This window comes from Calliphora vicina, chromosome 5 (assembly GCF_958450345.1).
Source record: "Calliphora vicina chromosome 5, idCalVici1.1, whole genome shotgun sequence".
Lineage (NCBI taxonomy): Eukaryota > Metazoa > Arthropoda > Insecta > Diptera > Calliphoridae > Calliphora > Calliphora vicina.
In genome coordinates this window covers 100,736,527-100,747,486 of record NC_088784.1, presented here as the reverse complement: position 1 = coordinate 100,747,486, position 10,960 = coordinate 100,736,527, and the positions used below count along the sequence as shown (strand labels likewise).

General features: G+C 27.2%; 2 protein-coding genes across 2 annotated transcripts; one reads left to right on the top strand and one right to left on the bottom strand.

Annotated features, from left to right (window-relative positions):
- Positions 1-267: 267 nt before the first annotated feature.
- Positions 268-1,988, bottom strand: galla-1. Its single transcript, XM_065511824.1, has 4 exons — positions 1,560-1,988; positions 1,386-1,498; positions 1,147-1,297; positions 268-537 (listed from the first exon to the last, which is right to left on the bottom strand). Exons 1-4 carry the CDS (start codon positions 1,765-1,767, stop codon positions 440-442), a joined length of 570 nt encoding a protein of 189 aa, XP_065367896.1. The 5' UTR covers positions 1,768-1,988; the 3' UTR covers positions 268-439.
- Positions 1,989-4,220: 2,232 nt separating this feature from the next.
- Positions 4,221-10,596, top strand: LOC135961885 (ester hydrolase C11orf54 homolog). The gene is made up of 6 exons (XM_065513523.1): positions 4,221-4,449; positions 7,056-7,154; positions 7,210-7,341; positions 7,777-8,088; positions 8,170-8,336; positions 10,288-10,596. Exons 1-6 carry the CDS (start codon positions 4,362-4,364, stop codon positions 10,459-10,461), a joined length of 972 nt encoding a protein of 323 aa, XP_065369595.1. The 5' UTR covers positions 4,221-4,361; the 3' UTR covers positions 10,462-10,596.
- The last annotated feature ends 364 nt before the right edge of the window (positions 10,597-10,960 follow it).

The window sequence follows — 10,960 nt, the reverse complement described above, 5'->3', positions numbered from 1 at the left end:
TAAACAATCAATATAAAAAATTTTATGCATTAAATAAATTGACACATGTTATCTCTTAATTACCACAGGTTTTAAACAATAAGATAACAAACAATTCAATATGGAACAAAATTGTTTATTCATTCACAATTTTTAGGCCACCATAATTTAACGCCATATTTTTTCACACGCAAACCACACGTTTTTTTATAATCTAACTTATTGCCTTAATAACAAGTGTGGTTGGCCATTACTTTACCCTCAGCAGAGAAAAAAATGTGCACACGGTTTTAATTGTTTAAGTATTTTAATATCAATTATGTATATTATTTATTGTAACAGTAAACAAAAACCTTTACATACAAAATTTATTTCCGAGTCTTAACACTTTTTCCATTGTTTAATAAACTTAAATACTAATATATATGATGTATACAAAATAAGATTCGATTCGATTATATTACTCTTCTTCTTTAATACAATTTTCAACCAGATCTCTGAGATTAGGATTTTCCATAGCAGCAGCTATTCTTTCTTTATCATTAATCTGTTTGTTGACTGAAAAGAAAAATTAAAAAAAGAAATAAATATGACATGATGCATCCTGAAATATGAGTTATTAAGAATTTCATTAGGAAAAAACCCAAGTTTTTGGTAAGAAATAATTTAAAAATTTGAGTAAAAACTAATACAATTCCACTTAGAAAATTGAAAGTGGTTTATCCCGAAACAAATTTTCATTTTACTTTTTCTAAAGAAGCAAAATGTGGAATTAATTTCACTTTCGATCGGAATGGAATTTTGTGACATGGGGGATAAATTTGTCATTCCGTTTGCAATTTTCACATATTTTATTTACGACTCTATAAAGTATATACATTCTGGATCGTTATAGATACCGGAGTGGATATAGCCATGTCCGTATGTATGTTAAAATCAATTTTCCAGTCTCCCAAAAAAAAAAACGTGATCGGCTCACAAATGGCTGAGATAGAAGCAAAAAATTACAACTATCTCGATTTCGTCAAACTTTTTTTCACGAACAAACTTATTTTCAATATTAATCATGGTCAAGTATGGTTTGGTGAAGGGTATTTAAGATTAAGCACAGCCGGATATAACATTCTTACTTGATTAAGAATTGAGATGTTTATTTGTATTACTTACTTTCTTCTTCCGTATTGTGAGTGCCCTTTTTAATGAAAATATCTAATTTGATGTTGTGAGGCAGACTTCTTTCAACTTTAACGCGTATACACAGGCCAATCAAGGTCGCTAAGGAACAATGAGGCACCGTAGGATTAAATTCAATGCGAACCTAAAAGAAATCAAATTTAAAATTGTATTAGAATTTCAAGTATTTTAAAAAATATAAATTTTATATAAATAACATGACTAAAACATACCACTGAAACATTTGACTTTGTTGGTGTCATTACAAATATACCATCTTCATATATAACATTTAAATCCTCCAAAGTAGCTGGTTTTTCAGGATCTCTAATGGTTCTTAAACAGTCTGTAAAAAAAGACACTCTACAATTAATATTCCATCATAATAACTCATTCCACAAACTTACCATAAACAGTCTCTTGTAAATCGTTGGCATTCTTATAGCCCAACTCATGCAATAAGGCGTCCTCACCAATTGCAATGGCATCATCACAATCGCCGTTCACACCCGCACCCAAAGACATTTGTGAAGTTTTACGCACTAACTGGGCATCGGCGTTTGAGTTAGTTGTAGAGTCCGATTCTGATAATTTACGTTTGATATAAGACAACATATTGATAGTATAGTAGACCCAAAGTAATCTAATAAATTGAGTGTTTTCTTATCTCTATTTCTGACGGGGGGCTTAACTTATTTTTCTATTTTGGCTTTCTTGTGTGTTCTGTTGGTTATTTTTTACATTATATAAATGTAAAAATCTTTAATAAATGTTTTCTTTTGTATTTAATAGTATTATGTAATTTTAAATAGTTTCTTTTTCTGATATATTAATGAGAATTTTGTTTTAATAATATGGAAAGTTTTTGTTTTTTTACTTAACTTTTTTCTTGCAGCAAGCAGCTGATTTTTATTTTGTTTTTTTGTAGTGAACTGTTCGTAACAAGGTGGTGAATATAATAAATAAATCTAGAACAGGGTATTTCAAATGTAAATGAATTATTTTACAGGGTTGCATTTTAAGGAAATATTTTTAGTAACGGTAAATTTAATAATGTCTTTATTATATTAAGTTAAAATTAACTCTAGTTTATGGAAAGCTCTAAGAATTTTTAACAAATTTTTATTAGAAATAAAATTGTTATTGCAAATATACTGCAAAACCAATATAATCACTGATTTTATTAGCCCATCGGAAATTTTATTAGAAACGGCTTCCTACATTAATTTAGCAATAGACTTTGGATTAACACACCAATATCAGAACATTATGAAAGCCAACATAAAAACTTAAATCTTGTAACTCCTATAAATATTTAGCATATTTAAAATCGGAGGCATTTTTCATAACATTTTTGATCTACATATAGAAAATTTAATTTCAAATTCAACAAAAATACATTTATACTTCTTAGCTTTGCAAAACAATGGAAACCTAAAAAAGATATTGTTATCCATCACTTAGAGCTCAAATCCATATTGAAACTAATTTCCATGAACTGTAGTAAACCTAGAATGAATGGTTTTATTCATTAAATTTCAATTTATTATCCTCTCGACTACTGATATCAAAAACGTTGCTTCATTGCCTTTTGAGAGCAACTTTCGTGACAATAAAGTCTTTCAATGACTCAAAATTATATCTCAATGGATGCTTTATTAAATGCGGTTATAAGCGAATGGCAAACTAATTAAAAGGAGACGATTTAATTGATTAAAGACATACATCGTCACTGTAAAGCGGTAATAAAAAACAAGGGATTCCAACAAAACACTGAATCTAAAATGTAATGTAAATGAAAACTAAGTAAATGTAAAAATTAAAACTAAGTTTCCAATGTTTTGTCAATAACATAATAATAATTTCGAGTACATATTAGTTTGTTTTATATTTTCAGAATTTAATTAATTATGTTCTTATTTTTTGTTAATATAAATAAATAAAAGGATGAGTGTATATTAATGAAATAATAAAAAAATCTAATTTCTTAAGAATTTGTTTGTTTTAGACCTATTAATTGAATATATGGAAAAGTTTCCATTGTATTGTCAACAACAATTCTTCAGAAAATTGTTATTGATTTTTGATTGACTGAGGTTTGTTAAAAATAACCCATATGCATTTTCGTAAATAGGACTATATCGCGTGGTGATAAGTCGAAAAAGGTTTGTCTTATGGGATACTCTAATACTCAGGATAAAATTTTGCATGAATAGAACTCAAACGGTGCATATTGATGTGGAAAATACAGAAATGAAAATTTTACAATTATTTATTTCGAAAATATTGGCAAACCTTTATATTAAATGGTACTAGATCTTGATTTTCAATCGATAGTAGGGAACTGAAGATCTTAATAAAAAAATGTTTTTATGATTTCTTCATTTCAATGGTATTCGAGACACTCTACATGTATCGTACATATTAATTATTTATTTAATAAAAATTATAAAATTCTTTAAGTTCACTTCAAATGGTGTAAGTGATCTTGATATCACAATCAATACTGTTAACAATCGTAAAAAGAAAAAATACCGCTTTTTATTGCTACCCAATTGCAACAACACAATCTGGTAACACTTATCTAACTAACGGTCACTTTAGCGTATACAAGCACCACTTATTTGCTGTTGTAGCTAAATTTGTTGTCATTTTCTTATCAACTTTTTAATTGCAAAGTGGAAAATTGTTTTTGGTTTAACAAATCAAGTGTCAAACAGCTATTAATTAACACACCAACAAAACAAGCACAACTAATTCTAAGCTAATTGAGGTTTTAGTAACAAAATAATATTTCATTTTTAAACAAAACCAAAAATGAGTTATCTTATCAGTCTCATACACTTAGTGTAAATGAAGATTATAATAAATAGCAGAGAGTATAAACAAAACAAAATGTATAAATAAAAGCACAAAACAAACAGAAAAATATTATGGAACCACCAGAAAGTGGGTATAATAATAAAAAAATAAATAAAACCTGTCACAACAATAACTTGTTGATAGATAGAACAAAAAAAAAACAATAACAACAACCAGCACTCAACTCATTAAAGTTTTGCTGTCTGTTTGACAGTCAATAACATTCCATCGACCGCTACGGTTCTTTCTATTAAAACCAAGACAAGCAAGTGTTAATAACAAAAAGTGCGCAAAAGGTGATATTTTATTAAATAAATACAAAACTTATATAAAGTCAAGGAATTATTATGGCAACAACAAGTGCATTAAACACAAATGAATTATTATTCGAGGAAAAACCTTTATATCAGCCACCTTTGCAAGAATTAAAGCAAGGTGAGTATCAATCAGCTGTATAGTGGCGGTTAACAGAATAATAAAAAAAGATAAATATCTAATAGATACAAATAAAAGTTCTTACGGCAGAGATGGATAATGTAACAACCAGCTTTACAAATTGTACTTTTTTCGAATTAGGACCAAAAACATTTTGTGCATAAATACTCCTGCAATTGTTTTTATTTATACATATAACAAAAACAAAAATAGGAATAACGATTACAGAATTTTAGACTGAAATTGATACAATTACAAACGATATTGTGAATTTAAAATTGAGAAAATTTAATAATTTTAAGAATTTCAATTTAAAATGTGAGATAGGAATGTGAGAATATCAATTTGAAATTGAGAAAATTTCAAATAAATTTAAGAATTTCAATATGAAATTTCAAATAAAATTGGGAATTTATGTTTGAAAATGATAAAATTCAAAATGAATTTGAAATGAGAAAATCATAGATAAATTCTTATAAATCGAAAACTCTCCTTTCAAAGACCTAACTCAATTGTCAAAAACCTAAATGCTGAGAATATAATATATAAAAAAACTAGGTGAAAACAATAAAGACTTTCGTATGTGTAATTATTTCGAGTATTTTTTTTTTGTTTGAGTTTTTTCTCGTTTCCGCTCTATGTGTATTTCTCTATGGAAATTTTTTTATTGAATATTTATTTTATATTGAGTAAAAATCTAAATTTGGATTTTTCTCCATAATTAAATTAAAAAAACGTTTCAAAGAAAATTTTAAATTTATGTTTGGAAATGAGAAAATTCCAAATGAAGAAATTTCTATTGAATTTTAAAAATTAATTTTCAAAAATAAAACATGTACTTGTACACTTTATTTGTCATTATCAGTTTATATATTATAAGCAAATTTTAAATTGTTTGGAAAATTTCCATTTAAAATGAGAACATTCCAAATGAAAATTAAAATTGACAAAATTCGAAAGGAGAATTTAAATTGAGAAAATTCCAAATAAATTTTAGAATTTGAAATGGAATTACTTGTCATTATTTAATTTTTTAAATAAATTTTTATTTGAAAATGAGAAAATTCCAAATTAAATTAAAAAAAAAATAATTGGAATTAATTGTACACCTCATCAATTGTACATTATCATTTTATACGGAATAGATTTTGTGAATTTATATATGAAATTAAGAAATTTTAAATGATATTTAAAATTTCCAAAAACATGTGAATATTTCAAATGAAATTGAGAAAATTAAAAAAAAAATTACCGTTTCAATTGAATTTAATATTTTTAATTCGAATTGTAGTAATTTCCAGAAAGTTAATATTAGATTTCAAGTACATACATGACATTACAATGTAAACTTTTACAAATATTCAATTAATAGGTCAAAATACAAAACCAAATTTTTAGTGTTTCATTAATATATACTTTTATTAACTTATAACATAATTAAAATAGAAAATAAACTAAAACGTACTCTTTATTATGATACTGACAAAACAATGGAAACTTAGGTTTCATTTTTACAAAAATTGTCTTGTTACCACTCAGTTACAACCGTAAAGGTGTGTTTGGGTCAATGTCTGAATAACCGATTCCAGTCATAGTATAGGTATATTCTTTACTCTTTTATTTGTGTACTTGGTGTTCAGTCTCTTTTAATTCGGCCAGCTTACATCACTTCTTAAAATCTCTTGCTATTTAATTATCTAGTCTTGGAGTAGTTTTACAAGACATTCCTCCCAAATTATGAGCTTTTAAAGTACCTTTCTCACAAAATTTGTTTATAATTTTTAAAACTGCTGATTTATTAATTGAATATTTATCACAGATAGATTTTTGCTTCAAACCAGCATTAAAATCGTTTAATATTTTGGTCTTTAAACTTTCGCACATCTTCACTCCAGCCATTTCTACTAACTATTTAAAAAACTTATTGAGCGGAAAAAATAGAAGAGAAATTAAATATAAATTTCAGGTCAACTAAAGTAAAATTTATTTCAACATTTTTCTTTTTTCTGTTTTTTTATATTTTTGGGGGAGGGTTGATATTTTTGACCTATATCTAGATTACTAAGTTATTAATATAGACAATATGGATATGTAATGATAGATATTTCAAAGACCTTTGCAATGACGTATATAAAACCATAGTAAGTTGGACCTACAATGGGTCAAAATCGGAAAAAATATTTTTTAACCAGATTTTTTTTTACCAACATTTTTTTTCGCTAAATATGAAAAAAAACAAATTTTTTTTTTTAAATTTAAAAAATAAAAAAAAATGTTCGAATTATTTAAAAAAAAAAAAAATTTTCCAAAAAATTAAAAAACTTTGGAAAAAAAATAAATTTTTTTTACCTAAAAATATTTAAAATTTTTATTTTGAAGTATAATTTGGTGAAAGGTATATAAGATTCGACACAGCCGAATATAGCTCTCTTACTTGTTTTAAATCCATTTGTACAATTTGTAACTAACTTTACCATCTCTGGCTACTATCTAAATGTATTAAGCTTTTTTTTAACCAAACTTTTTTTTACATTCTGTTACCAAACATAGATGTTAAGATAAGCTTTTACTGAATGCTGATAACATTACCTGTTATTTATTTTTAGTGATACAGTCAAGTCTACTAAAAAACTTTGAAAATGTAACTGTCGATGTTACATCTTGTCCCGATTTGACGGCTTCTCCTTATAATCTTATGGATTCAGGTAAGTTTTGCTGTTATATATTAAACAAATATTTCTAATAGTTATTTATTTTTAGGTTTATGCGGCTCCCCCTCTCTGTTGGAAGCGGGCGGACCTCCATATCTTTTGCCTTTGGTTCAACGCGAGAAATTGTACAATATTAAAGAAATGTGCCAAAAAGTTGTGGGCGAGGGAAAAATTTTGGCAGGTATGTAAAGCTCCCTTTAAACTACATACCAGGGCACACTTAGAAAGGTGACTGCATCACTACAACAATACAAAAACAACAGGTACTTTGTTTTTGTTAAAAAGTAGGTGAACTGTCAAAGTTGCCTGTTGTTGTTTTTGCTTTTGGGTTTGTTGTATTTTTCGCCACAACAACCACAAGTGAATTGACAATTCAAAAATAATCAGCTGTTTCATCGCAGTCACCTTATTAAGTGTGTCCTGCTACATACTATCATTTAAGATTCATTCAAATTTTATTTTGAAATATTTTCAAAATTTATGAATGAATGTTAAACATTATAAAAAAGTTAAGAATAACATAACAAATAATATAAAATTAAGCCATATTTTAGCCAGAAACTATGGCCTACAATTTGTTTACTCTTATTAAATAAAATCATTATTTTATTTTCAGTTGGTGCTGGAGCCGGTCCCTATCCCCTGCGCAACTCGAATTGCGAAGGTATTTACAACATGGCCGTATCGGCTGATGGAAAAATTACCAACGGCAGCTATACAGCTAAAGTCTCAGGTAAAGAAGAATCATGTGTACTTGAACCGATACCCGATAGTGAACCACGATGTGCTTTGCTGCTCAATCTGTTTGTGTGTCGCGGTGAACCGGGAAAAGTGTTAAAGATTACGTGCAAAAAACGTACCGGCAAACAGAATTTCATAGAATGTATACGTCAAGGTTTATTGGAAAAATATGAGGATAAATGTGTGGGTATGTATGAGTATTATTTAAAATGATATCGTCCTTTAATTTTGGAATTATTTTTTATTTGTATTTCTTTAATGTTTTTAGGCATGGGTGGTTTATTCCTTATTAAACGCGGCAAGGTGTTTCAGCATGTAATGCGTGATTTTAGTAAAACTCCTATAACATCGGAGCCGGAATTGAATCAATGGCTGAAATTTTACGATATGCCAGCAACTTTAAATGCTGTGGGCACTTTGATAACACACGAAAATGTAAGTATGAGAAAGGTGGTGAGGACCATTATTTGTGAGTCTCTTGATGGTTAGATAGATATAAGCACTATGTACAAGTATTTGGTATTATTGAAGTCCTTAAGACTATACGATTGACATTTTAAAGAAAAAATATATTCAATTCATTTTCAGAATGACATCTACCGTAAAACCCTGAAATTTCATGATTTTGTGATTATTCGATAAAAAAAATATTTTGTCGTTCAATTTTTTTTCACTAATTTAAAATAAAAATAAAAATTTTAAATTAAAAAAATTAAAAATATTTTTTTTAAATTTTTCTTAAAAATTTCTCAAAACTGACCCGACTTTTAACCCGATTTTTTTTCATAAAAAAAATGTTTTGTTCAATTTTTTTTCACTAATTTAAAAAAAATAAAAATTTTAAATTAAAAATATTTTTTTTAAATATTTCTTAAAAATTTACCAAAAATATGGCCTATTTTAGATGTTCAGAATTATAAGGATTTTTATATTGGTCGTAGCACCAAAGGTCCTCATAAGATTCTTAGACGATCTAGCTTTATCCGTCCTTCAGTCTGTTCAAAACACGATAGGGCCCAAACTAAAGTAGCTTGCTGGCTGAAAATTTTCACAAATACTCTCTGTTGATAAGTTTTTTTTTGATATTGAAAATAGGCAATATCAGTCCATGATTTCACCTAACCACCATACAAATGTCCCGCCGGAATACAGCTTAAGCAGTCATAAAAAGTTTGATTATGCGTCAATCCTGATACAATTTTGCACAAATTACTTCTATTATTCACAACATTTGTCCATAGTCCCCATACCAGGGCCACCAACCTCTGAAAATTCCATGAACATTCATAATTGTTTTATAATAAATAATATCGTGATGAAATTGGACATTAAAATTTTTTTTTTTTGTGAGGATCGGTCCATAATTGACCCTCATATAACCTCATGATTAGATATTGATAGTAGGTATACCAGCCGAATTGTCCGACACATAAAAAAACAAAATAATCGGCCAGTAATAATGTTTAACAAAAATTTGTTCAACATACATAAATATCTCTTGAACTAAAAGAGATAACTGACACATGTAAAAACATAAATTTTCTTGACATTCGGATAAGAACTAAATTTTTGGTGTTATTTTGTAGGCCTGCGAACCCATGTAAATACAAATCAACTCAAAAAACTCCAACATTGACTGTGTGAAATTTAATTAATTTAAATATCTCCAAACGTTCACGAGCTGCCGAATTATTTTAAAAATAATATGTGTCGTTTTTATACATTTCCAAATAAATTTTTTAAACTTTAAGGCCTTATTCATAATCGTTTTTTAAATTTATCAAAAATTTATGAAACAAATTTGTATCGAAATTTTTGTTGATAAACCTTCCATAAATTAAAAAATATTCCAAAACTGCTATCCGTGTTTCTGAATCAGGATCTTAATTTAAATTGTTGTTGATTTCAATAAGCTTAATTATTTATAGAATAAGGGTAAAGGTATTTTAGCGTTAACGGTAATTGTAGTTATAACATAACGGTATTTTTGAATACTATCAATTTCGCACATAAAAACCAGCAAAAATACAAGTTTTTATATAAATATTTGAAGAATTAAAGGTTTAGAAAACGCTTACCTCAAATTGGTATCTCTGTAATCATGAAATGTCCATGTTTTTCATTATCGCAATAAGTAGATTTTAAACATTTTGAGGTTATTCCAATTTATGTATTTCAAAATCTATGGATTAATTCAATCTTCATCACAGTTCTATACGGTTTATTCACCAACATTTAAAGGCAATGCTTTTTATAAATTATTGTATATATCCATTAATTAAAATCCACCCATAAAATATATAAGACTTGAGATTTCTTTTTTACAATTTAATATATATTTCTACAATTTAATGTCTTTTATCTTTATTATCTTTGTTTTTTTTAGGATTTAGATTTACGTTTACAACACTTTCATTCATTTTCCACCACCAATTGGGGTGGTCACTATCATCATGATGTAACACCTGAGACCGTGGAATATGAGGCTTATTTGAATGTTGCCGAACGTGTAGTACGTGTTGATAAACCCATAGAAACCCATAAATTTGGTAGAGATTAATAAGTGTTTGTTTATATTTATATACTTTTTATACTACTGCTGTATATAAACTTTATTTTTGTATGATACCTACTACTTGCAAGAATTTGAAAATAAATTTGGTTTTAGTTGGCTTCATTTCATTTTTATATGGAATCATTGTTTTTATTGCTTTAATGTTGCTGCTGCCACCGATGATATTGTTTTTGTTGATGTTGTTGTTATTTTACAGGGTATGATTGTTATAAACTGCTTTTAATGCAGATAATAACTAGTCATTTATTAAATGAGGCCGCAGAGCTGAAAAGAAAAACTGTTTATTATGTGAGTTTATTTCTTTTTTTTACATACGTTTTTATTTTTCTTGGTGTTTTTTACTCTTAAGACCATTAAATCCATATTATTTGATGTTATGTATAATAAGTGCTCGCTCATATACCAGTGATATTGAACTTATTACAAACACACATTTACCAACAAATATGTGTATAACAACAACAACATGAAGAAAAGCTTCTTG

Excerpts from the sequence above, each read along its gene's own strand:
- galla-1 (XM_065511824.1), bottom strand. The coding sequence starts at position 1,767 with ATGTTGTCTTATATCAAACGTAAATTATCAGAATCGGACTCTACAACT. Across the intron at positions 1,499-1,559 it reads TTTACAAGAGACTGTTTATG|ACTGTTTAAGAACCATTAGA; the intron begins GTAAGTTTGTGG and ends CTTTTTTTACAG. Across the intron at positions 1,298-1,385 it reads CAAAGTCAAATGTTTCAGTG|GTTCGCATTGAATTTAATCC; the intron begins GTATGTTTTAGT and ends GATTTCTTTTAG.
- LOC135961885 (XM_065513523.1), top strand. The coding sequence starts at position 4,362 with ATGGCAACAACAAGTGCATTAAACACAAATGAATTATTATTCGAGGAA. Across the intron at positions 4,450-7,055 it reads TTTGCAAGAATTAAAGCAAG|TGATACAGTCAAGTCTACTA; the intron begins GTGAGTATCAAT and ends ATTTATTTTTAG. Across the intron at positions 8,089-8,169 it reads ATATGAGGATAAATGTGTGG|GCATGGGTGGTTTATTCCTT; the intron begins GTATGTATGAGT and ends TAATGTTTTTAG.